This window comes from Callorhinus ursinus, unplaced genomic scaffold (genome assembly GCF_003265705.2).
Source record: "Callorhinus ursinus isolate GAN/ISIS: 27379988/994484 unplaced genomic scaffold, GSC_fseal_2.0 scaffold27, whole genome shotgun sequence".
In the NCBI taxonomy this organism is placed as follows: Eukaryota; Metazoa; Chordata; class Mammalia; order Carnivora; family Otariidae; genus Callorhinus; species Callorhinus ursinus.
Window position 1 is genome coordinate 3,093,465 of NW_027397089.1, and position 27,420 is coordinate 3,120,884.

At 36.3% G+C, this 27,420-nt stretch overlaps 2 protein-coding genes across 9 annotated transcripts in view; one reads left to right on the forward strand and one right to left on the reverse strand.

Moving 5' to 3' along the window:
• The window catches only part of YARS2 (tyrosyl-tRNA synthetase 2), a 29,980-nt gene extending 18,943 nt beyond the window's left edge, over nucleotides 1-11,037 (forward strand). Inside the window, exon 6 of the mRNA XM_073877726.1 lies at nucleotides 10,901-11,037. The gene's annotated coding sequence lies outside the window, so the exon portion shown is untranslated. The remainder of the gene's footprint in view (nucleotides 1-10,900) is intronic.
• The window catches only part of DNM1L (dynamin 1 like), a 49,697-nt gene continuing 23,217 nt past the window's right edge, over nucleotides 941-27,420 (reverse strand). Inside the window, exons 3-21 of one of the 8 annotated variants that reach the window (XM_073877721.1) lie at nucleotides 25,476-25,514; nucleotides 23,966-24,012; nucleotides 23,494-23,565; nucleotides 21,091-21,177; nucleotides 19,000-19,162; nucleotides 17,620-17,740; nucleotides 15,766-15,897; nucleotides 14,710-14,916; nucleotides 11,598-11,718; nucleotides 11,221-11,376; nucleotides 10,884-10,973; nucleotides 9,394-9,486; nucleotides 6,851-6,907; nucleotides 5,907-5,984; nucleotides 5,561-5,593; nucleotides 3,524-3,700; nucleotides 3,261-3,370; nucleotides 2,983-3,142; nucleotides 941-2,709 (exon numbers count right to left, since the gene is read on the reverse strand). In XM_073877721.1, the coding sequence (XP_073733822.1) occupies nucleotides 2,653-2,709; nucleotides 2,983-3,142; nucleotides 3,261-3,370; nucleotides 3,524-3,700; nucleotides 5,561-5,593; nucleotides 5,907-5,984; nucleotides 6,851-6,907; nucleotides 9,394-9,486; nucleotides 10,884-10,973; nucleotides 11,221-11,376; nucleotides 11,598-11,718; nucleotides 14,710-14,916; nucleotides 15,766-15,897; nucleotides 17,620-17,740; nucleotides 19,000-19,162; nucleotides 21,091-21,177; nucleotides 23,494-23,565; nucleotides 23,966-24,012; nucleotides 25,476-25,514 (2,000 nt within the window). In that variant the 3' untranslated portion in view covers nucleotides 941-2,652. The remainder of the gene's footprint in view (nucleotides 2,710-2,982; nucleotides 3,143-3,260; nucleotides 3,371-3,523; nucleotides 3,701-5,560; nucleotides 5,594-5,906; nucleotides 5,985-6,850; nucleotides 6,908-9,393; nucleotides 9,487-10,883; nucleotides 10,974-11,220; nucleotides 11,377-11,597; nucleotides 11,719-14,709; nucleotides 14,917-15,765; nucleotides 15,898-17,619; nucleotides 17,741-18,999; nucleotides 19,163-21,090; nucleotides 21,178-23,493; nucleotides 23,566-23,965; nucleotides 24,013-25,475; nucleotides 25,515-27,420) is intronic. The other 7 variants (XM_073877724.1, XM_073877723.1, XM_025879555.2 and 4 more) reach the window with 7 other exon arrangements.

The following is a 27,420-nucleotide window of genomic DNA, read 5'->3' on the forward strand; positions in this document are numbered from 1 at the left end:
AGATCATGACCTGAGCTGAAGGCAGACGCTTAACAACTGAGCCACCCAGGTGCCCTCGTGGATATAGATACTTTTGTATCGGGGGCTTATCTCCCTGATCTCACTCAAGAATAACAGCAGCGCCTCTAGTGTCCACATTAGAAATGTGAAAAATAGTATTGGAAACTTGTAAATTTCTGAATTTTTTGTTGTTTATAAATCAAATATAGTTCTCCTTAAGAAGTATTACATACATTAAGGCAAGGTTTGGCAGTAGAAATTCTAGTAGAAAGTTTCCTTTCAAAGAACAAAAATCTGTACTTTTCAGAAAGTTTCTAATTCAATTTTCTAGGTCCTTGCCTGTGTTTCAGTATAATTAATTAAATTTACTCACAGCCTTGTTTTGCCGGATTACTTCGGTAGCAGTATTTTATAAATTTGGAAACTTACATGAGTTTTAAGTTTCAGCTTCTGTCCCCAAGCAGATTGCAACCTGAGATAAACCGAAAAATAACTAGAGCGAAAAGAGGCAAATATTATACCAAATATCCAATCATAGGAGAATATCAAAAAGTATTCAGGTAAGGGAAGTTTTCAGGATTTAGAATCAAGACCTAATTAAGCTCTCCATATATTAGGCAAGTCAATTCTCAGAACTGTTTCCACATCTGAAAAATCAAGGTCCTTGAGGGCCAAGTGAAACACAAATACAAAATGGTTCACAATCTGATTCCTTCTAGAAAATCTTACAGGCAGCAAAGCATGGCTTTAATGCTGAAATTCTAGCCATTTACTACCTGGATTACATGGAACAAATCACTGTCTTTGTGTGTAAAACGAGATGTGATATCTTTGAGAATTGTGAGAATAGGAAAAAATTTTGTAAAACTTTTATACACTGTATTACCTAAACCTTTCTTTGGGAGCAAGGTTAGGAAGAATTCATTTATTGACAAAACTTTGTCATACATACCAGCAATTTTATTTACATAGCAAGAACATACAGGTGTCCACTGTAAACGTCAGATCGTCTCAACAGACCAGAGCTTCACTCAGTTTGAGAGCCAGTAAAGGAAGGTTTTGTAACTTCCCTTACCTTTCTTGCTTTTGCTTTCCTTGCACAAGGTGTGTAGTGCCAGCAAGTATGGTACCATAGCCTATCTTTAAAGGTAACATCTTCAATTTGAAATGTTTGATATAGTAGAGAATGGTAAGTTTTCCCCCCCTTACAAATTCACAAGGCTGAAATGGTAGTCATCTGATGTATCTGAGGTTAAATCATGGATGGCTATACTGATGTTGAAGAATGGCAAAGTGACTTTAAAGTGTGTGCTAACGGACACTTAGGTAGTGTGCATTCTATCAAGATACGATACTACTTTGTGAATAGTACCAATCCTAGAAGACTGTTTATGTTTGAGATCAGTTGCTGAGCCTGTTGTTTGCTAGTAAATGGGTGCCGTAAGCTCAAGTTAACAGACATGTTGCCCTGCCATGAGTCCTTCATATATGTCATAACTTGAGAAATGTTAACATGTTCAGTAAATTATGTATCACAGATATAGTTATCTGTTAGAGATGGAGCTAGATGCCTTAAGGATTTTGACCTGTCTCAAAATTTATAATGTAATTCATATCAAGAATCACCTGGGGAATTTTAATAAAATATGAATATGTTGTAAACCTCACCCCCAACCTCTGAATGCATTTTAGTAGTCTAAGCTTTCAGATGTGTGGCTGTGTCCAGGTATTTTTCTTTAGATTATTTATTACAGAGAGTTTCACCAGTATTTTCTAATGTATTTTGTTGGTGTGAACTAAAAGTTACTTTTCTTTACCAATAGAGAAGATATACTTCAATGATCACAGGATTTGGTTTTAAGTCCCACCTCCAAGTGAATCTTGGAGCATGGTCTAAGTGACCTAATTTAAAGATGTATCTGAATTATTATATTTGAAAATCAAGTCTAGATGATTGTTTTTAATGCAGGAAAATGTAATTCATGCTTCCAGGTTTACAAAAGGATCAAAGATATTTTGATTTTTAACACACTAGGGCAATGTGGGCCCAGAAGTGAAAGGGCTGCGTGGCTACACATTATGCATACTGCGTCACTGTCAATGTTCTAGATCTTTCTTACTAACACATCAAAGGTTGCAGAGAAGCTCAATAAACCTATAAATCAAAGGACAGATGGAATACAGTGACTTTGAGTAACTTGTCAACTCACATCATCTTTCAAAGCCAGACCAGTTTTATACTGTGCATGCATTACAGTTGTAGGAAATGGTGTCTTGGTGCGTTCTTGAAGGACTATGGCAGCAGCTTTAAGACTACTAACTAACATTACACAGGTCATCTTATCCACAGGCAAACTGCTTGTACAACTAGAACATTAACAGCTCTTTTTAAGTTCAAATGAAACAGTCACAAGAAAGACTTGATGTATTTTATATGTACTAGGCAACTTGAGAAACAGCCATTTATTATTTGGATTAAATGTATGATTTGTTCTGCAATACATAGTAAAATTTTCAGTTTATAGCCAGTCTCTTCACAGGAGCAGATTCATACCATTGCAATACACAGGAGTTCATAAATAAAATTCTACTCAAGTAGGCAGTAACTAGCAGATTTCGAGTCAACAAAGTCTCAGTATTATATAATTCTCTTCACCAAAGATGAGTCTCTCGGATTTCAGCAATTATTTGACTGGCTCCTTGTAATGCCTACATTAAAAAAGAAAAGATTATAGATGCTTATCAAGTTATGGTATCAAAAGACCTGAATAATGTGGGGGTAATCTCTCCACTTTATATGTGGTAGATTTATATTAACCAGTATCTTCTCTGGAATTTGAATCTAAAAATCTAAGCAAGTATCAACCAAAAAAAAAAAAGATTAGCCATCATCTGAAGACTATGGCAAGGTTGAGAATGCATTAACAATGCAGTGTTTGTATCTGTGACCCAGGTATGAAAATTCAAAGCCATTGACAGTACCTTCAGCATGTCAGCTGCTTCCTTCCTGCGCTGTGCCATGTCCTCAGATTCAGTCAGAAGATCATCCAGTAAGGATGATTTATACAGCTGTCCTACTAACTCACTCTGAAGAGTATCTTTCACATGATTAACCAAAAAATGCATTACTGCCTTTGGCACACTGCAAAACAAAACCAGCAGATGATCCATTGATTTAGAATAAAAGCCCCAAAATTTTAAAACACGTATTTTTAACATCGAGCAGTATTAAGAGTCTGATTTAGTACTCTAGTACTAACCTGTCTTGAATATTCTTTCTGACAATAAGAAAATACGATTTGATGAGTCGTTCAATGACCTCACAATCTCGCTGTTCACGGGCAGATAGTTTTCGTGCAACAGGAACAGGCTAAATGGAGTGAGGGGAAGAAAATTTTACTTTTGTGCCATTTGAAACGGCAACCTTTAACAGCTTAAAAGTTCAGTACGTTTTTGTGACTTTTAGTCCCTTTGGTCTTTTGAAGTGTTTCCCTAGTAATGTGGTTATCTTATTAGCGCTTACCACATCCAGCAGATTCACAGCATGGCCTTTTTGTGGACTGGCTGGCATAATTGGAATGGGCTTTGATTTCTCCTCAGCTAATAACTCTTCAGCTTTTGAAGTTTTCAGCATTCCTCTCCAGTTGCCTGTTGTTGGTTCTTGAACACCGTCTCCAACCCCACCGCCTCCAGATGCAACCTGAAATAAACATGTTCCAAAACCTATTCCAACTGTATCCGATCTGACATTAACTGAACAAAGTTCATTTTCTTTGGCAGTGGTCAAGGAGAACACACATCCAGTACCATCTGGAATTTACATCTATTCAGACAGATAACAGGGTCAGAAAAAGATGGTGTGGGCCATGTGTAACGAAGCCTGAGCTATCGTAAATAAGAGGTTCTGTTGTCATTACTTTGCAAGACCTCAGCCAATAGATTTATCTTTTGCTAACTTTAAAAGTCTTCCTCTTTGCCAACCCTCTAAACAGTAGATTGTGGGAAAAGTATAAACTGCCCTTAAAAACAAGAGTGCTTATTAAAAGCACAAAGGAAAACAGAACTGCCATTCAGCTTAATTTTTTCAAAAGTAACCTTACACACTGTTGAACTATGATCTCTCCAAAAGTTCTATGAACTCATGTCTCAAAAACTTCAGAGTTTATCTATTTTCCAAGTTAGTTTACATTCTCAATAGTCAACAAAATACTGTATGATAAAACTACAAACTCTGTAATAACAATACACTCACAATTCTTAGGCTGACAGTGACTTTAAACTGCCTAAAATGTGGAATGTGACATAAACCCAAGGTAAGTTTCCTCACTATGCTCTTAAAGATCTACTGAAAGAAATCTAGTAATCACCAGTACTTTTGCACCTTCTTTTCTAGGATATCTGTTAGTTGATTTGTAAAAGAAAAAATGTTTAGGATAATGGGAAAAACAGTAACTCACCAACATTTAAGAATGTTTTTAGATGCTCTTTAAAAAGATCTTACAATCTAAAATGGAGTTAAGATGGCATCCAAACTTTTAACCGAAGTATGTTATGGCAATTGTTAAAAAAAATCAGTTTTCAAAACATAAATGCTCACAGATACAGAGAAAAATTGGGGGTCAACTGTAAGGTGAGGGATGCTTAACTAGACTTTTGGGGTTGATCACTCTGTATTGTATACAGATGTCAAATTATATTGCACACCTGAAATGTATTCTTAAAAAGTCATTTTGGGGTATCGTTCTGAGTCAAAACCCTAGCCCAAATTTGCCTCTAATACAAATATAGGCAGTATTTTTATACACTAATCTTAAAAAGAGTAATTATATCTTTAAATGCCTGTTAACTACATCACGAATGATAAGAAGAAAAGGAAAGCAAATTCAGGCTGATGCCACGAGTGAAATAAAACTTAAAGCAATGATTTAGATGGTTTGTAAAACCTGAGCACAGTGGGCTGAGAGAGGATAAGATGTTTGTAAACTTTTGAGGTTTAGAACCTTAAATCTGGACGATAAGTGAGGAAAGGAGCTGAAGGCAGACAAACCAGAAATAAGGATGGGTCTGAATAATTTACTGATTATCTCATTTTCCCCCAAAAAAGGTTATCAAGAATTGACAGTCTCAAACTCTCCCAGTCCCTGTTTGCTCTGAATTTCCTTCAGCTGCTGAGGCACATGCTAAGCCCCAGGTTTCGGGTGACAAGGCATACTGCATGGCCACTCAGGCAAGCAGCAAGGAGGGGCTGATTCATTAGTAACAGAAGATCTCAGAACCTTTAAAGAGGAAAGGTTCAGAAGTATTACCTTCCATCTCTGGAATCTTAATTCCCTACCACAGTATTAAAATAAAAACTAGGAGGAAAGCCTGTTGTTATTAAAAGAAATGTTAAAACTAGAACTAATGCCATCTTACAAGGATTAGTTAGGTAAGAGAAACATTAAAAAATGGAACATAGACAAGATAGATGCTACTATACAAACAGCTTCTTGAGTGGTTGTGAAGACAGTGTTTCAGTGAGAACCAAAGGTACATTTCCATTCTGTAGCAAGAGACTCACATTTTTAGTTTCTCTTCTGCTGTCCTGAATTAACTGTTAAAAGATATGTTAAAACATGCAGTTTAACAAGCAAAATTTAAATACCAATAGTTTGAATTTCAAAAGTGCAGGATAATTTCCTCTTTATTTTTCCGTGTGCATCTTCTATATTGCAAGCAAAAGAAAGGCATGTCAGCAGTAATTTATGAAGTATACATTGTTATATAATTTAAAATTCCTATTAGACCAAAATGATCCAACCTTAGCACAACATCCCACATTAATGTTCAGTGTACAGTGTGTTTCCAGATGGTTATGTGGCACCAACAACTAGGCATGCAGGCTTAGATTAAGAATCAGAACAGACCTTGCCATCAGCCTCAGCAGAAGCAGCAGGGGAGGGCTCCTGGGAGGCAGGTGCCAAAGCACTTGGAACTTTATAAGACTAAAGGCAAAAAATGCAGGGAAAGAAAATCAAGGATGCCAAAAATGCATTCAGAAACATTCTGTAAGTGTAAATTTTTCTTCTCTGTATCAAAATAGTAAAGTAACATGAGAAAAGCAACCATGGGATATAAAATTGTTTATTCTTCCCTATTTCTTGTACTATTGTCATCTTTGTTACAAGCCACCTTCAGAGGAATAACTAAGGAAAATCCAAATTCAAAAATTTCATTTTTATTTCTAGAATCTGGTAAGGTCTTTTCTGGTAAAGAATTCAAGGTAACAGATTTGTTTACATGCATTTTAATCTATGTAACCGTTAATAGAAAACTAAAACCTATTTGCCTATTATCTTCCCTCTCCAAAATACCTTCGTGTTATGGTAAATTCATTGGTCATTTCAACTAATTTTACAAAGTTGATAAAGTCACCATAAACTTTGTTTTAAAAGCTTGATACTTAGGGTGGCTCAGTCGGTTAAGCCTCTGACTCTCGGTTTCAGCTCAGGTCATGATCTCAGGTCTTGAGATCGAGCCCTGTGTGGGGGTCTGTGCTCAGCATGGAGTCTGCTTGAGGTTCTGTCTCTCCCTCCCTCCCCTCTCTCTAAAATCTTTAAAAAAAAAAAAAAAAAGCTTGGTATTTAAAATCCATCTTAAAGCATTTTTTTCTAATGTATTCAAGATACCCTTATCTTTAAATTACTCAACCTCTTTTTGAACTTGCATACCTTTACTCAAACAATGAAATAGTTCCAATGAAATAGTAAAGAGAGAAGAAGAAAAGAATACTCCTCCTAGAACTGAGTAGTAGTAAGGCTTACCAATCCTTTGCATATTGGGAATATGATTAAAAATACTAGTTTTTTACCTTGTCTCGTGACACAGCTGAAGGTAACTCTCTTGCTAGCCTGTTTCTCCTTTGTTCCTATAAAACACAACCAAACAAAACCCAAGTGATTATCAGAGCACTGAGAAGCCTACTAAAAAATGTTCAGCTGAATCGAAAAGTGTGGAATAACTTACAGTATATCCTCTCACTGCTGGGACTCATGTCACAATTTTATTTTAAAACAAACAAGAAATCATTTAACCCAATGCTTCTCAATCTTTTTTTCTGCCCAACACACCTGAAGGATACAATACAACGTCAGTAACAGTGGCTCCCTGGACCAGGGATTCTCAGTTGAGGGGCGATGGGCTGACATCTCTGCCTTTCCCGCTGGGAGTGAATGATGTAAATTATCCCCACGTAAACGTGTGCACAACCCTCCTGCACACCTGTGTGTGAAATTCACACAACTCCCACACACAAAACCCTAAATACCTATGGTGGAGAGAGGTTATCCTTTAAGGACGTTCCATTTTCTTTATCCTAAACTATCTCCCAGAAATAAATGTAGTGGTGAAAAACAGTCCTTTCTGTAACCTAATGTAGTTGACTGATTGACCACCCACTCTTCAAATTGGCCAGTATTACGAGGTAACTCTGGTACAAAGCTTGAGAAACTGTGTTAAATTCAAATCAGTGGGTAGTGAAACCTACTGTATGTCAAGCACCATGAGAGGGGCAGGAATGAAAACAGAGAAAGGGGGGTGTTTCTGGCTCTCTTGCTGGCAGTGACAAAGGAAAGCATCTAGGTTAAATAAATAGTCAAAATTGCTCCTAAGGAGAAGCCATTTCATGAGCACTCTCAAACCTGCAAAAAAAGATGTTAAACCAAGCTTCCACAGTGATTGTTTACGGGTAAGACTTTCTTCTGACAGATACTTGACTGATTTTCATTTTTTTCATGAGGGAATCCAGTGATCCAAAAAATATAGCAGATGATAAAACTGGATTTTAACAATCTTCAGAATAATTAAAATGTACATTTTGAAGACGGACACGAAGCAAAAGGCAGGAGAATGTGGAGCCCAGAAATTCTCATCCTAGTCTGTTACCAGCCAGTTAGGACCTTAGCTGGCCTGGACACCAGTCCTGGCTAATTTAACTTTGTTAACTGGACAGGTTACCAACTCTTTCTAAGCCCTCAGTTTTGTAGTCTGTTAACATTATCTACCCTCAAAGGATGGTTGTAAAGATTTAATGAGAATATCCAAGTTCAGTTCTTTGCCATGAAATCATTAAAAACAGACATGCTCATTTCTTTAAAAAACAAAACTTAGCTGAAATCATAAATAACCTTGTCAGTATTACAAAAACTTCCATACATCAGTTTTCCATTGAAAACTGGTTTCAGAGGCGCCTGGGTGGCTCAGTCGTTAAGCATCTGCCTTCGGCTCGGGTCATGATCCCAGGATCCCGGGATCGAGCCCCGCATCGGGCTCCCTGCTCCGCGGGAAGCCTGCTTCTCCCTCTCCCTCTCCCACTCCCCCCTGCTTGTGTTCCTGCTCTCGCTGTCAAATAAAATCTTAAAAAAAAAAAAACAAACCCTTATTCTAAGACAGTATCTACACACTCATTTTTAACATAACTGTTTTCTAGTGCACTTTCCAAGTGCTTTAAAGTGCCTTAATGTGCCTTACTCATGTCCGCTTTGAAATTTTTTTTCTGACACCTGAGTCACCTCAGCTAAGCAGCTAAAAAATAGTTCCCTATACCTGTTAAAGAGAAGGTGCTTGTTTTCTCCAACAGTGCCCGCCCAGCAAAATAAGCACTAAAATAACACTGTTACCATCTGTGGGCCTCAGATTCCTCATGTTTAACCAAAGAACTGAAGCTGATGACCCAGGGTCCCTTCCAGTTCCCAAATTCCATGTTTACAATTTCCTCCCTGGTTCCCATATGCATAAAAGGAAATTTTATAAAAGAGGGGACTCGAAGGTCTTACTGGATTAAGGAGTAGCAGAAAAATTTACTGTTCTTGGATAAAAGTAGCTGAGAACAAAAATAGCATCTGGATAAATTGCTTTATCCACCAGCCTTGTCTCCATGTGAGAGCTTACACAACCTGCAACATTCACCTCAAATGGAAAAAAAAAGCCATGAAATGCAGCCACCCCAGTACTGGTGAAAATTTACTATTAATTTGGGTAAATCTTGGAATGTCCTTCCTAGCTTTCAGAGCCAAATGAAAACAATTTTAAACATTCACTCAGTTTTCCACTCTTGAACCTGAATAAACCACACCAGTTATTGAAAGGGAGCAGGCAGTCCACACTACATCAGTGCATCCCAGATCCCCTCTGACTTGCAGTCGTGTAAACAGAAACTTAGAATAATGCTGCCAGGTGGTTTTAGGAATTAGATTTAACATAACAATGTAATGCCCTCAGCATACTTCCTGGAATGTAACCATACAATAATATGGTCCATGTGTGTTTTATCGTTATCCCATGCTCGGTAAATTTGATACAATTGATTTACAACAGATTTTTCCTCTCAAAAGTGACAATTCAAATGGTATTTACCTCTATATTATTGTTCATTAGCCCACAAGCATCAGCAAAGTCTGGATGTTTTGTGTTGATATAAGCCAATTCAATTGCCACTAAGTTATGGACCTAGAAAAAAATAAAATTAGGCTAAAAATATGTCGACCTAATTCTACTTTAGGAAACATGAAACTTAGTAAACAGTTCTAGAAAAGACACTATGGGACCCTGATGCCTAAATAAATACTCAATAATTATACTCCAACTGATGGCATGTTATACCATATAATAATTTGCTCTATCTTTTGAATTATTTGTATCTCAGCATCTAAGATTGCATTTCTAAAGGGGGAGGGGAGGAAGTAACCTTAAGGTAGTCAGAAGTACTTTGTTAGGGGGAAAAAAATTCCCTGATGCAAATCTTAAGTTCCAAGGCTTTATGTAATTTTGCTATTAAAATCTCAGATCATCTGCTAGTCCGTCTCAAAGTTTCAGTTCAGTTTCAACAAGAAAACATTTCATGATCAGATATAAAAGATGTTTATTTGAGTAAAAGACCCATTTAAAGACCTGAGATAATGATTGATTAGCCTCAATTAGACACACATAGTTTAAATATTATATGTGGTTTGAAATCCTAATGGGACAATAATCCAAAAAGAAAGTTGAAATTAATTTCTCCAGCGTTGCAGAGCTTAACTCCTTCATTTGCACTGCCCTAACGAATCTCAGGCATTAGGAGAGCACTAAAACGTCAAGAACCAAGGTGAAAAGCGTCTACAAAGGAAACCTCAATGATCCTGTGCCATCACTAGCTCTGAGATCAGGCTAACCGTATCCCTGCGCCCTCGGGCTGGGGGTTATGCTTGCTACGGAAACACCGAGCAGCGCTCACATTCTACACTTCCAGGGATGGTTTTGTAGTCTTAGTAAACCTCCACCGGGGCTCAGCACCATCCTGAGCCAAGGACCCAAATGCACTGTTAGTTACCAGAAAGGGAAATAAAACACTCAGCCAACAAATAGAGACATAAAGTCAATCTCAAATGCTTATCCCATATTTTTACCAATTTCAGCATTTTTAAGGATAGCAGCAACCCACAAAATAGTAGCAAGCAACCATGATATTACAGCACTGGGTCATCAAATAAGCAAACAAGAAGTGGCCAAATGACCCCGATGTACCAGAGTTAAAATAGCTCGCTATAAAGGCTCAGGTAACTGGGGCTGAAGATAAAACTAAGTTTCCATTAGATCAGTGGTGCTATAGAGTAGAGCAAAGTTATTCACAGTCCCCAACAATAACTCCAATCTCATGAAAACCTGTGGCTGCAGGCTAACAATGACTGAAATATGAAGAAAAATTATGCCAGAATTACCGAAGTGTCCTTTGAAATAAGAGGTTCACTTCTTTTTCTTCCCAATACACTGGGAAACATGCCTAAACTTTAACGTACTCCTATTGCTGTACAAAAAAACTCCTTTAACAGTGGTTACAATGATCATTTGTGAAAATAACAGCTCACCATTTCATTTGTAACAGGCAACCGTTTACGAAGAAGACAAGTCACTACTTCAACTATGGCATCATGAAGTTTAGGAAACCTCAACAACTCCTACAAATGATGGAAGAAAGAAAAATAGAACAGTCTGCCTTGTTTAAAGGAAAATTAAATCATCACCGAAACAGCGAATTAGACTTTAAGCTACATTTAAGCATACTACTTCAAATCACTTTCCGATCGGGAAAATGCAGATTTTAAGTTACCTTTAGCCCGTCTTCCATGTTTCCTCCCACCCCATGAAACCAGCACTTCCTGCCTTGTACTACTTCACCTGACATGTGTGACATTTCGCAGTTACCTGTGTACTGTAATTGCTACAGTGCTGAATGATCCTTTGCATTTCCTCATGAACCAGTTCCACACAACGCAGGCTGGGTTCTTCCAGACGTTTGATTTGCCGTTTGACCAGTAACTCAAATGAAACTTCAGGCACAAACAAAGCAGGGCGAGGACCCTAAAAAAATTTTTGAGCTCTTACTATAGCTACACAAAATTTTAATTCTTCCCTAGGTTAAAATAAATCATGTTTTTTGGTATTTTTCATGAAAAGTGCTTCCTAATATCAAGTACAAGAGCAAAAATACAATTCATTTAAAAAGATATAGCTAATGGGTTAAAAATTATAATAAACCTTTAACCTCTTTTCAAAAAATTCTAAAAGTTGAGCATACTCACAGTAGCATTTCTAATGGCAGTCAAAATGTCAATAGTGTTAAGGCCACCTAGTGGGTCAACAGATTCTAAAGTTCGCCCAAAAGTCTCATGGAAAATATAACATATCCTAGCACCACCGCATCTGAAAGGCAATGAAGTATATGGTTTCTATTATTACTAAAAGGGAAAGAAGCTACAAGTCAGAAGTCTTCCTATAAGCTTTTAAGGTCTTATTTTCTGAGAAAGTTTCAAATCATTACATTTAGATAATTTCCATGTGTTCTCAACTCCATTATGAACCAGTTTCTCTTCATTTTTTCTTTTAATGAAGAGTCAACAAAAAGGCATTCATCACATGTATATGTGTGAGTTTGCGTGCACGGACACACACGATAACTGTTTGGTCAGAAACCAGTTCACTAAGAACTACTAAACATCTTTTCTCTGCCCTAGTTTTCTTGACCATGAGCTTTTTAAAAGACACGACACAGAATCTTCTTTATTTCTGTTGATCCACAGTTTACAGGAGACACAGACACTTCTCCTGTAAAAGACCAGATAGTAAATAGTTGAGGCCCTTTGGGCCACAGCATCTGCTACACGACTCCGGTCTACCGCTGAGCACAAAAGCAGCTACAGACAAAATATGAACAAATAAGCACAGCTGTGTGCCGGTGAAACTTACGCACACTAAAACTTGCAGTCTACATAATTTTCACGTCATGAAATATTCTTTGAATTTTTTTCAACCATGTAAAAATCCTTCTTAGCCAATAGGCTACGGTTTGCTCCTGCTTTAAACAAATTAAATCTCTATTATGCACGACTTCCTTACAGTTGTCTGAGCAGAAGCTACTAGCCTAACATTACGCTAAGTGAAATAAGCCAGACACAAAAGGACAAATATCGTAGGACTCCCCTCATATAAAATACCTAGAATTACCCAATTCACAGAGACTGGAGGAGGAGGGAACAAAGAGATACTGCTTAATGGATACAGAGTTTCTGTTGGGGTGATAAAAAATTATAGAAATAGATGCCATTTGATGACTGCACAATACTGTGACTTTAACTGAATGCCATTAAATTTAACACTTAAAAATGGTTAAATTACCAGTCTGCCTCCAACCTTCTCCTTCTCCACCTAATTTACCCTAACGACTAGAATTATCCTTCTAAAATGGGTACTCCTCTGACTGAAAGTGTTCTTTCAGTCAATTCTCCAAATTCTGAAGATTTTTGGCTTTCCACGATTTGTTCTGAGATGCCTTTGCTGCCTGCCTCCTGTTACATCCTGTCGCGCACATGCCCTTCTCCAAATACACCCGCGCTACGCTTTGCTGTCCCAAAGCCTAAAACACCCTTCTACTTATTGCCTCCCAAATTCTATTCGGAGCCCAACAGAAACACATTCTTTTTTTTTTTTTTTTTTGCCTTAAGATTTTATTTATTTATTTGACAGAGAGAGGGAACACAAGCAGGGAGAGTGGGAGAGGGAGAACCAGGCTTCCCACCAAAAGGGGAGCCCGATGCGGGGCTCGATCCCAGGACGCTGGGATCCTGACCTGAGCCAAAGGCAGACGCTTAATGACTGAGCCACCCAGGTGCCCCAAACATATTCTTAACTATGACACTCTCCCAGTCCCTGAGAGAAATGTAAATGGTCTCTCTTCAATGTTTTAAAGGCTTAAATGATTACAGATATTTGCTTTATTAACTACTTATAAAACTCCCTATATATGTTATAAGCACATTATGGGTACGTATTATATTTAATAAGTATTTAAATAAAAATACTTGATTGTACTCCTGTTTGCCACATAATTGTGCCTCCTGTTACCTTGTTCTACCTTACCCAATAAAGTTTTTAAAAGTTCATCTTAGTAATCTTTATTTCCCTCAATATGCCATATATATAATATATATTTCCCTCAATATTGCCGTGTGTGTGTGTGTGTGTGTGTGTGTGTGTGTGTGTGTGTGTGTGTGTAAAATAACCCACCATTCACCAATTAGTTCAATACTGTCTTTATGGAGTTAACTCACATAAAAGGCCACCTGGGTCACACAAAAGTACACAGAAAATTCACATAAGTGTGTGTGTAAGTTCACAAGTGGTGAAATCTGAAATAGCTCTGGGTTGTACCAGTGTCCATTTTCTCATTTTGTTACTGTACTATAGTTATGCAAAATGTCAACATTGGGGAAGATGGGGTGAAGGATTAACAGGACCTAGGAAGGTACATTTATTTGTAACTTCCTGGAAGTCTATAATTACTTCAAAATTAAAAGATTTTTTTTTAAATGAGAGTTCAGAGAAACGAACATTCTTTTATACTGCTAGTAGTAAAACAATACAATCTACTAACAGTATGGCAACAGGAAGAGACTTAGGATGTTCCTACCCTGTGACACAGTAATTCCATTCTAGGAATTTAGCCGAAGTGTTTACTTAGGCTTACATGCCCCCAAAATAGTCCACCACAGCACTGTTTATATATGTGTAGGAATAAAAACGATCTACCAGTAGTAGAGTACTGGTTCAAGAAAAGAGAGTGTATCTAAAAAGTAAAATGCCATGTAAATTTTTAAGATTGACTATAGAAATCTATAATTAATATTAGTTGTTCGTGACACGGTGATTTAAAGAAATGATTCCAAAATAGCATGACAGTATTTTGATCTCATTTTTGAAATACATTTATAATGTTTTACAGATGCAGAGAAAAATGTCTAGGTTCATGCGAAAATTAGCAGGGACTATTTCTGCATAGTGGAATTAAGTAAATTTGTCTTCCTATGCTTTTTATCTGCATTTTCTTTTTTTTTTTCATGAAAAATTATAGTGTGTCTATTAAAGAAACAAACATTTAAAAAGTTAAACTACCAAATATTTTTAAATTCTTATCAAAGTCTTGTTTAAAAAAAAAAACTGAAATTTTTACTGTGCTTTACCTAAATTTACAAAGCATTTTTATACATACATCAGACATCATCCTGTAATTTCTGCAAAATACTATTCTGCAGATAATAAATCACAATCAGAAAATCTCAGAGTTAAAGTCACTGTTACAAAAGCTAAAGTAACCCAGCAATTCAAGTAACCAAATCCATAGAGAAATTTTTTACTTACAGCTCTGAAGTTTCAATATATTTTGCAGTTCCTTCAATTGTGTTACAATATTCTGTGGCAAATTTGGTAATAAGTTGGAGTAAAGTAGCACTTTTATCATCCACAGGTTCACCATAGCTATTTAGGAGAGACTGATACTGAGCAGCTAGAACATTTATTCTTGTTTTCAACTCTGGTAAGCAATCTCTGATGTGATGCATCAGTAACCTAATAAAGGTTAGAAAGAAAAGATTTAAACTAAAACTGTATTTTGAAGACCCAAATAAGTCAAATTTTTAAAATACCAATAACGGTAAAAGCTATCAAATAATTTGTCCTGCCAGGAAATAATGCAATCTTGGGCTAGAAGTAAATGCTTCTTTACTGAAAAAAATGACATAAACAAAGACAATTGGTCAACACTTTTTAAATTTGCCTTCAACCCATCAAACTATAGCATTTGCTAGAGAACCAAATATAAATTGAAAAAAATGTGATTTCTGACTTATCTTTTACAATGAGTACTTAGCACAGTGAAAATCAATCTTATTAAGATCCAAGTCCATCAGCCTTTAAATTATTTAGGGAATAAGACAAAGGTAAGAGAAAACAGCTTTCATTTCAGTCATTTATAAATTATCTAGAAAAGTTTTCCAGTCCCTCTACCATCAGTGGGTATTAAGGATTCAAGGTATATACTTTAAATTCTTTTTATGAGTAAGAATAGAAGAAGACATCCTAAAATAAGAATTATGTGAAAATTACACATTGTAGTTTAGGTCCTGAAATCCCAAGTGGAAATTAAGTCATCTGCTACCTAGTTCTATTACCAAAAGTAAATTGACTGTCAAGAACTTCATAATTAAGACATTTTAAAAATTCCCTTGAGCATTCCTAGACTACATAATTTAATGCCAACCACCTGAATTAAAAAAAGACATCTACATTATAAGAACCTACTGTACAAGTAACAAAACCTGAAACTGTACACACAAGAATGTCATGAAAATGTCAGGAACTAAAAATGAGAGCTCTCAGACACCTACTGGCAAACCAAAAGGACCTCAAAAATGTTACCTGTTTAGAGTCCTAGCAAGATACTTTGTTCCATTTCTATTAGCCAGAGATGGATATTTCTTTTGAAGGAAAGCATATTCATCACGGATTGAATCAGTTACACTCTTCTTATTGTTAATATCTAGCTGGCTCCTAAGGTTGAAAAATAACAAACTGTTTAATTAAAAGTCAGTTGTGTCCTCTACATACCTTAGATGATGATGGTAGCACCAGACATTGTAGTAATGCCCGATATGGATTGTGTTATCTAATTCTTGCAATAGTTCTATGCAGTAGGTATTATCCCATTTTACAGCAAAGGAACCAAGGTTCAGGGACATTAACCTACCCAAGGTCACACGTTAAGCACTTCCGCCAAAATTCAATCTGTGACTTGTAATACCTGAATAGTTTAGGCCTCATTGTTACCATTAACTCCTGTCAAAAGCAGTACTCTGAAGTAACAGGGACAGACAGGTGAAAAAAAAGTGTAAGTATGATAACCAGCTGTATATTTTATCCATATACAGACAACTAATTTCTACCAAAAATAATTAACTTAAAGAGCAGTCATTTATAAATGCAACAGTTTTATACCATGAAAAGGGGGGACGGATTAAAAAAAAAAAAAAGCTGAAGTATGGGTGAGGTAGGACATACGAATAAAGCAGACAACTGTAAAGGATCTTCAGTATCACTAGTAAAAACATTGTCATTTCGAAAAGGCCTAAGACCCAAAGATGTTAGGTGTCATTTAAATCCACATTATATACCTAGTTTATGGACAAACTAGGAGTAAAACCCAGATCTCCTGTTAATTTCAGTGCTTCCTACTTTATAAAGTCTTTAAGAGAGATCTTCATTTGAAATCTTTCACCATGTGACTTTGGTAGATGTATAACTTGAGTCTTCTGATTATAAAATAACATCAACCCCTACCTCACAGAGATGTTATAAGGGTTCAAAGAGATACCATTTGCAAACTGCTCACAGGAGAGGGTCTAAAACATAGACACTCAATAGTAGTTTCCTTTCTACAGTTTTTGATAGCAGCTATTTATAATTAGGATACCTTTAATAAAATAACTCCAAGTCACAACCTGGCAATTATGAAGGATCACTAATGCCAGAGGTGTTAGACCAATTTATTTAAATCCTACTACCTTATTAACAAACTTTTTCTTGATTGCATGCAAATTAAATAATACGTTTGTTTTTTTTCTTATCCAGTGTACCCCTCATATATAACATAATAAGCAGAAATTTTTCAAGCCAATTAAATTTTCTTCCATTTTATGGACTACTTACTTTAAAAACACTTTCCATTACAAATGCCCACAGGAAGCTTTCATGAATCTCTTTTCTTCCTTTAGAGCAATGAATTCCTAGCAATACCAAGATTATGGTAAAAGGGGAAAAGAGGGATAATATCACATTTTAGGCTGCTTTTAAAAATACAGATCTGGGGGCACCTGGATGGCTCAGTCATTAAGCGTCTGCCTTCTGCCCAGGTCATGATCCCGGGGTCCTGGGATTGAGCCCCGCATCGGGCTCCCTGCTCCGCGGGAAGCCTGCTTCTCCCTCTCCCACTCCCCCTGCTTGTGTTCCCTCTCTCGCTGTTTCTCTCTCTCTCTGTCAAATAAGAGAGGGAACACAAGCAGGGGGAACGGCAGAGGGAGAAGCAGGCTTCCCGCGGAGCAGGGAGCCCGATGCGGGGCTCGATCCCAGGACCCCGGGATCATGACCTGGGCAGAAGGCAGACGCTTAATGACTGAGCCACCCAGGCGCCCCAATAAATAAAATCTTTAAAAAAAAAAATCATATCTGCTTTGAAATGCGAATGCTGCAGTTCTTATCCCATTCTTGATTGCTAACCTGTTAACTACTCCAATTATTCCAAGTTTGACTGGTATAACCCTTCCCATCAATACATCCATGGCATCAGTACCCGCATCCATGAGGTCAAGTTTAGTGATTACAGCTAAGGTTCTGCGACCTGGTAAATGCAAAAAAAGAAAAGAAAATGATCCATTAAATAAAGCTATTAGGTATTAATAAAGAAAAATCCTCATCTATAATCCCTCCAACATTACCTCTGTCATCATTTTGATAATGCTTTTCTAACCTTTGCTTACAAATACTTTTTAAAAACTAATTTTAGGGACACTTGGGTGGCTCAGTCAAGTAGTGATCTCAGGGTCGGGAGATCAAGCCCCTTGTTAGGGCTCCAGGCTCAGCGGGGAGTCTGCTTGTCCCTCTCCCTCTTCCTCTGGCCGTCCCCAGCTACTACTGCCTCCCTCTCTCTCAAATAAATAAAATCTTAAAAAAAAAAAAAAAAAAAAGGGTCACATGTTCTACTGACTGAGCCAGCCAGGTGCCCCTAGAGCTTACCTTTTATTCTAAAATGACGTGTGGTAAAAATTTCTTAAAAACTTGAAATTTAAAAAAAAAAACTTTAAAAAAATTACTGTTTATGGTAATTTTAATTAGCAGTTATAGCATTAACTTTTCCTACCAGATTTTTATTTCAAATTCTTCTTCAAAGCAGGAAAAAAGAAACATGACACAGCTCACAGAACCTCCAAATACTCAGTAAAAAAAAATTAGCTCCTGTATGAAGCAAAGCTACATTTATTAGCACCAATAATAACTACTCGCCTACAAGCTGCCATTTTATATATACTAAGAGATGCACACCACAGCATTAGTCAAATACCATAACACTGACCCACAATATGAACTAAATCAGGATTTATGAACATAATCCTTGGGGTTATGAATGCTTCATAAAAGGATTTTACTTTTATTTCTAAGAACTTCCTCTGTCTTGTCTAAATGTATTCTACCTCTGCAGAATGTAGATAGCACAGTTTTCTACTATACCATAAGAATCTACAATGATTACCTATTACGACAGTTATTCTTTGAAGTCAGCCATTCAAAAATCTAAATCATTTTATTTATACAAAACAAACCCTCTTTGCAAAGCCCATCTTATAATTTTAAAATCATGAGGCAACCATTACAAATATGAACATTACGTAAAGTGTTTTTGCCTTGACTATATAGCAACTAACCCATTAAAACTTTATTTTCCATCAGAATTTCTATTTCTAAGTAAAATAGGAATGCATTATTTTTTAAATCTATATTAACAGCTAAAAAAATTACTTTTAAAAATAAGTATTCCTTTCTTGAGGGTAGATTTACCACTGTTAACCAAGCATCTCAGTCAATATTAACATCTGTCCTTACCATCTGGATCTACCTCTCTTGAAATCTTAAGTGCCTCTGATGTTGCCATATCTGTATTAGCAGCAGTGACAGCAAGGATGATGGAATTTGGATTACTGATGAACCGAAGAATGAGCTCTCTGATTTGAAGCTCAATATCCTTAGGTTGATCACCTACAGGCACCTGAACCAAACAGAGATGAGCAAGAAACTAATAATAAAAATCAACTCAGCTTCCCCCACCCCCATTTGATCTACAGAATATAGGTATTACTCCATTCACAGAGAGTTAAAATGAAGAAAGTATATACTACTACTAGTGGTATATATGAATTTGGTAGTATATGAAAGTCTCAAAACGTATCTCTTGCAAATATCAAAAGTTTACCATGTAAAAGATTGGTCAGTGATAACTGCCTAGAGACAAATTCATTTGTTCATTCAATTAGCAAGTATTTATTGGCAGCCTACTATATTTGAGGTGCTGTTCTACATCAGATATGTCACAGTAGTGATTAAAAAAAAAAACCAAGGGGCGCCTGGGTGGCTCAGTCATTAAGCGTCTGCCTTCGGCCCAGGTCATGATCCCGGGGTCGTGGGATGGAGCCCTGCATCGGGCTCCCTGCTCAGCGGGAAGCCTGCTTCTCCCTCTCCCTCTCCCCCTGCTTGTGTTCCCTCTCTCGCTGTGTCTCCCTCTCTGTGTCAAATAAATAAATAAAATCTTTAAAAATAAATAAATAAAAATAAAAAAAGACCAAAATTCCTGTCTTCATAAAGTTTATATTTTAATGATGAGAAGTAGATAATAAGCAAATACATATATATAGTATCTAGGTGGTGGTAGAGCTATGAAAAAAGTTAAGCAGAACAAGAAGCTAGGGAATGATTAGAGAAGGTTATACTTTTAAATAATTATTGGATTATGCTTTTAAATAGAGTAATGAGGGAAGAAGTCATTCAGAAAATGACATTTAAGAGAATGAGCAAACAGTGGGAAGCCTGCTGCTCCCCCTGCTTATGCTTGCTTGCTCTCTCTCTCTGACAAATATTTTTTAAAAGATTAAAAATTAAATAAAAAAAAGAGAATGCGCAGAACCTGAAAGAGATAACAGAGAGGTATATGCAGCTATCTGGGGGAAGAATATTCCAGCAGAATGAACAGTAAGGGCAGAAAACCAGAGCAGAAAAAGAAGAATAACAGGGATACTTTCTCTTTTAAGAACTTACCCCCTTACCATGAATGAGATGAAAAGCCACTGGAGAGATTTTGAGCCAAGGAATGACACAATCTAATTTTCACCTTAATAGCATCACGCTGGCTGCTTACTTAAGAAGAGGTTATGAGGAAGACCTATTAGGAGGTTATTGCAGTAATCCAGCTGACAGGATAGTGGCTAGATCAGGATGGTAGCTATAAATTTGTAAGATATAATGGAATTCTGAATATATTTTCAATGCAAGGAGAGCCAAAAGGATCTTCTGAGAAAGTAGGGTATGGAATAAAAAGTGTCATGGATGAAATACAAGCTTTCTGGCTAAGCAACGGATAGAAGAGAGTTGCCATTTATTGAGGTGGGGGAGACTACAGAAGGATCGAGAAGGTTGAGGGATAGGTCAGAAATTCAGCGTAAGACACATCAGGTTTGAAATGCCTATTAGACACTTCAGCGTACATGTCAAATAGACAGTTGGATATACAAGTCTGGAGATGTTTACATGCTGTCAGCATACAGACACTCATATATTTAAAAAGCCATAGTTTGGATGAAATCATCAAGGAGGGGTAAGTGTACCCAACTGACAAGAGGTCTAAAAACAGCTCCGAGGCACTCACTGTGGAGACACTAGGAAGATAAGAAACCAGCAAAAGAGACAGAGAAGGAGTGGCCAATAAGACTAGAAAGAAACCTGCAGAATATGTTATCCTGGAAGCCAAGTAAAGAAAGTGTTTCTAGGAGAAGGGAGGGCTCAACTATATCAATGCTGCTAATAGACCAAGTTGACTGGGGGAGGGGGGAGGGAGCTGATTACTCTCATATGAGGTCAAGCAAAAACCACCACAATTGCAAACAAACATGATCAAATCCACAATGAGTAACAACGAATCTTTACCTTGGTCATTCCTGGCAAATCCACAAGTGTCAGATTGACAACATTGGGTGAAAAAATCTTAAGATGAATTGGCTCAGGGCTTACTCCCTAAAAATAAGTTTTAAAATATCATATTAAAATTTCAGTGAAATATAAAATGCTAAAGTACACCTCATTTCAAGCAGATAGATGTTAGATGCTTTTAAATACGAATTAAACCATGAACATTTCAATAATCAAAACCTGATGAAATACATGGCAAGTAAGACAGCCAGCCATATACCAGGTGATAATCTTATCCAATCCTATAACGTTAATATACAAAATGTATTTCCCCTGCATTACTTCATTCTTTTCTCTTGATTCTGAACAGACACAACTTCTTCAATATGTTTAATAGACTTAGTGCTGAACAAAAGAAAACTGTATCATTATCCGAATGTATGAGGTTCTTGAGTAGAAAGTGAGGCACGGGTTAACAAGTTATCCAAATCAACTTGGTTCCTAAACTTTGAATATCAAGTAGCAAAAGTGTATGTTGTAAGAGATTCCTCGGAAAATTTATCCATATGTTCAGATCCCTGAATTCAACTAGTGAGAATTTGGATAGTGAGAGATACCTCTATCTTCTCTCCCCAGGACTGAGATTATTATCCAGGTTGCCTTCTCTCCACCACTGGCCCTCTACAAGTTTTACAGCTGAGCCAGCTGCATGTAAAAAGGCACACAGAAAATGTGCATGACTTATCTTTACAAATGCCCTTCTTCATCCCTGAAAACGTTCCTCCCATCTTACCTACCTTCTATGTTCTTTCATTAACCCAATGAAAATGCTAATTTCCCAGAAAGCTTTCTTGGAACATCCTTTACTCTGAGGTATATTAGATTACTCCAAACTACTTTTCTATTTCAAATACACCAATGTTCCAGAGTCATATGCTGACATTCAGCATACCCACCTAGGTTGTGTACTTCTCAGGCACTCACTCCCTTACCATGTCCAATACAAAGCTTTGCTCAAATGCCTTTACAATTCCAATCTCACAGATATTTTAAATCCTTCAGGGCTTTATGTTAGGCATATGAAATCATTTAGGTATTTATACATATAAAATTATTTACACAAGATCAAAGTTATCATTTACTTCATTACAAACATGTCTTAAGAAAGGAGAGACTTTTCACAGATTTGGGGGTAGGGGACTTCTCATCCTTTGGATGCTGTGGGTAGAAAACCTGCTAGGTTAAGTATATCACATCCCCACCATAAATTAAACATCTTGTTGGTATACAGACCCAATCTTTCATGACATTCAGTTTAGTGTAACTAAAACTTTCCTTTCTGAAACACTAGTCACATCCACTCTAAATTCTAGTCTTACGTAAAATTACCACCAATTCCTAAGTTCAGTAACTCCATGGCGATGCAGGAAGAGAGAATTCAGACTGGTATTATGATTAATAACATCCCCAAAGTCAGAATTATCCCCGATACAATTACAAGACTGAGGACAAGCTAACCTAGCTCCTTGCCAAATTTTCTACCTCTTCTATACAACACGATTAATTAGAAATTCAAGGAAGTATGGTAGCAGCAGCAAAGGTTACCAGTCCAATAATAAACAAAGCTCAGTCGGTCAGAGAGCTAAACATCCTGAGTAGGCACAAAGAACTAATACGGCTCCCAAAATGCCTTTTTGTCAGGACCTCTCCAGCAGAGCACCTGGCAGAATAAAGGGCTCAATGAATACTTGTTGAATTATTAGTACTGTGCTAGGGTCCACCTGTGGGATTAAACGGCCTCTGGATAACACAAGAATGGAGGTTTAAAAAAAAATTTTTTTTAAAAGGAAGGAAACTGAAAGGTAGCAAGAGTAAACAAAGGAGGGAAAGCAGAAGCATTTATGGGAAGCAGTGATCGTGCCTGGTGTCAAGATTAATGGCATCTTGGACACCTAATTGACTTCAAATTCTCACAATATAAGAAAAGAGGAAAACAGTTAACATTAGTTTTTATTTTCACTCAAACAACCTCTCTCTTTGCTTTCATAAGTAAATCTAGCCTTACTCAGGTAAAAAACAGAGGTCTTCAAAATCTCAGAAGTTACATAATGCCTCTTGAGTTAGAGTACAATCCATGAGATGAAGAAAATTTATTGTAGCAGTATTAAATAGGAAAGTTATACAAGTGGTATGTACATCACAAGATCAAGAATAAACATCTAAATGAAATATCTAATAGTATATAAAAGCTCTAAGAAAGAAATGGGATTTTAAGTAAAGTTTTTATATATTTGTGAAAATCTCCATTAGTTTTGAATACTAGGACTATGAATTTACAATGCCCATCATACATTATATACAGAATACTCTCAATGCTACATTTACTGACTTTTCTATGTTCCAGCTCTAAAAGATGCCTACCTTATTATTTCCTGAAATCCTTTCTGTTTCATTTTCAATTTCTTGTCGAATTTCATCAAAATCTGTGTAAAGCTAAAAATTATTGAAACAAAAAGCACAACATTCATAGTAAGATCAAGTTTTTAAGTGAGGGGTTAATAAATTTCAAAAATGTCTACGGATCTGCTTCACAGAATTAGCAAATTTTAACATACATGTATTTTCTGAGCCAAGGAATTCTATATGAGTTTTTCAAAGATGCCTGATTCCACAACAGTTAATTTCCAAATTACAATAAAGCTCGACTTAATGTGTTTTCCAAATAAACTGCAATGGTTAGAAATGTTACTAAGATAAGATTATTTTATAAGGAACAGTTGCTTCAAGGTAACATACCACACCGCCAATGATAAGAAACTAAATTGTCGAATACTTGTACAAAAAAATTTTTCAACATGTTATTTCTTCATAATATTCTTGTGTGATTGATTACCTTATTTTTGGTGTGAAGAAATTTACCCCATTCTTCTGCTTCAACCCCTGAAAAAGAAAAATCCGTTTATTGGGAACTATGGGAATTACCTTTTTATCTTAGGAATTCAAAAAGGCAACACAGTATCATTTGTTTCTAAAATTCTAAAAATTTTGCCACTGACAAGCAATACTTTAAGATCTACTAAATTATACTTTCAATATTTTAAAAAATTGTATCCTATATTTCAAGAAGTGACTATTTTCAGTTACTCACAGGTCTTCCTTTAGAAATCTAGATTTGAAATCTAGATTCTACAAATAAAATTGTTCACTTCTCTTCATATTTTGTATGTAATTATATCATAACAGAAGTATATGCTTTGTTTTTAAATACCTTACACATAAAGCAGTTTATATAATGAAAGTAACTCAAGCAAATGGCTAAAAGAAGAAAAACTAAGAATCCTACTGAGTAACACAAAAAGCACATTATAACAGATTTACATATATACCTCAAGGTAAAAATTTGCAGTATGTGAATGAAAACAGCTATTAAATCCATTTTTTTTTTTAATTTGGTTTCCTACTGACTACCTATAAGCCACAATGTGTTGTTCCTTTAAAGAGTTCCCTCAGTAGTGCATTCTGTGATTTATATGCACTTTCAAGGTGATTTTCCCCCTTTGGAAGTGAAGGTTGGAAAGGAATGAAATGAGTGTGTGTTGGGGAGGAGGGTGGGACAGACAGACCCTAGCATAACTATTGTACAGAGTCGCTATTTTCCATGAAGTTTCCAGTAATAGGTCTATTCTTCCTGCACTTGCTGAAAAAAAGGAAAATATATTCACTGTAGGCACTGTTTCAAGTAGTCTAAATCTTGGCGAGCAAGTTTTGTTCTAGTTTTCTCAGAGAAACTAGACATGTTTAATTGTACAAAGGTAACCTAACTGCCTTCCCTAAGCACAGCTATTCTGCTTTCGCCAAATTTAGAGTTTTAAATATCTTAATGACCAAGTTTATGAATAATGCATATCAGCCACTGAAATCAAAATAAAAATGACTAAAAGATATTCAAATAAATATTGAAGAAAAAGGGATTCGATTGTTTGGTGGAAATAAGGTAAATAAAACTGGATCCTTTTTGCAAGTAAAATGCTCACCTACTTGAAGCTTAGTACCTTCTTCCAAGAAGTCTCATTGGAGGACTGGAGTAATCCAGGTGAACAGAACTCACAGAAGCAAGTACTACATACCAAAGGGGTGTTTTTAATTTGCCTTATCATATACAAGAGGCCTGGCTTAACAAGCATGTTTTTAAAAATAAAAATAAAATAAATTACATTCACCACCAAAAAAAGCCTGCATTCTGATGCAATGCCAAGAGGTAACGAGAACCACCTGCAATCAATCAATGTGGATAGGCAAATAAAAATGGAAGAAAAATAACGGACACAGCCTGTAAGAGTACATAAGCACACATGCAGGCATACTAGAAAAAGAAGGGCCAAAAACAAATGGATAAAGGAAACCTTTAGAAAGGTGTCTTGAGTTTTTCCATGTAGCAGGGTCTGTAGTTAAAGAGAAACAGCACAGAATGATAAGTTTAGTGCTTATCCCTAATATTTTAAACCTCTTTAAAAAATCAAATGTGCAGAAACCTGAACACATTTCAAATGCACAGAGCATTCAATTACTCAAAATTTACAACTGTAATTCCCACTACCATTAATTATAATTAAAGGGATGTAGAGATTTAAGTGATATAAATGAAGCATACTGTGTGTCATAATTTACTGTTATTTTCCATTACAACTAATTGTGTTACCTCTGGTTTCTAGTTCTAACACAACTGGATTAAACTTAATAAACATTTGATATATCTGATATCTATGACTATGGGAAAAGATAAATTGCCTGGTACAAAAAAATCTACAAAGCATACCAACCACATCTTTCAACACCTCGAAAGTAAATATATACAAGTATTTACCCTAGTCACAAAGATTGAGCTTTATAAGGGATTATTATGTTCTTTGAAATATATTTAATTTATTGAATTTAAATTGAATATATTGAATTTAAAAGAACACAAACAATTTTCGTCTTTAATCAGCATGCTACTGTTGGATTTTGCCTAAAAAGAAATCTGAGGAGGGACGCCTGGGTGGCTCAGATGGTTAAGCGTCTGCCTTCAGCTCAGGTCATGATCCCAGGGTCCTGGGATCGAGCCCCACATCAGGCTCCTGGCTCAGCAAGGAGCCTGCTTCTCCCTCTCCCTCTGCCTCTCTCCCTGCTCATGCTTTCTCTTCTCTATCTCTGTGTCTCAAATGAATAAATAAAATCCTTAAAAAAAACTAAAAAAAAAAGAAATCTGAGGAAAGCTTGATTTATTTCTTAAAATATATGAAAGATAATCATGAAGTTCAAAGTTCATACTAAAACTCTAATGTTTCTGGTAAGATTTTATCAGAAAATTCTTTTACATTGGCAAAAGGGGGTGCAAGCTGAGGAATTCTATACATTGACACCTCAATTATCATATCTGGTTGGCAGAATGAAGGATTTCCACACTGAATAAAATTTCCTGATAATTAAACTATGTCTATTAAACATTAAAATATTTTTGGGGGCGCCTGGGTGGCTCAGTCTTAGAAGCATCTGCCTTTGGCTCAGGTTATGATCCCGGGGCCATCAGGCTCCCTGCTCCGCGGGAAGCCTGCTTCTCCCTCTCCCACTCCCCCTGCTTGTGTTCCCTCTCTCACTGTGTCTCTGTCAAATAAATAAAATCTTAAAAAAATAAATAAAAAAATAAACATTAAAATATTTTCATCAATTTTGATGGACCTGTATCTAAAAATGGATTATACTACTCCATGTCATTCTAAAACTAACCTATTATTGATAACTTGGGGCTTTCTTACATAACAAAGCCCTCTGAGGCTATAAATCCCTATACAAAATGGTTAGAGACTGATTTTTTCTTTTTTGAAAGTTCCATCTGGTTATGTTTTCCTTCTTTTCTCCTCTCTGGTTGTCAGACTGTCAGGTAGTTCATACTCTTCTTGTGGCTAACTAAATATTTATTTGCTTCATTATTTCTGATTTTTCTCTGGGTTACAAAGATTTATGATAAGGTAGACTGTTTATCCTGAGGATAAAGAGGCTCCGGTGAGAAACTAAGGAACTATGCTAGTTATTAATAGGACATATGAAATTTAATACTCAAAACTTATTTAATCTATTTTGTGTTCTGGGTAGCTGAGTTGTCATTTTAAGTGAGGTTTTGTGTTTTTTTTATATAAAATATAAGCACTAAGCTTTGAAAAAAATATATATATAGGTTAAGATATGCAGACTTGCTGACCACCACCAAGAAGAGACACATGAACAAAACATAGTGAACATACAAGCAGAGATACTGAGGAACTGACATTTCTGTAGCTGAAATGCACACCCTTTTCTAAAAACACTGCC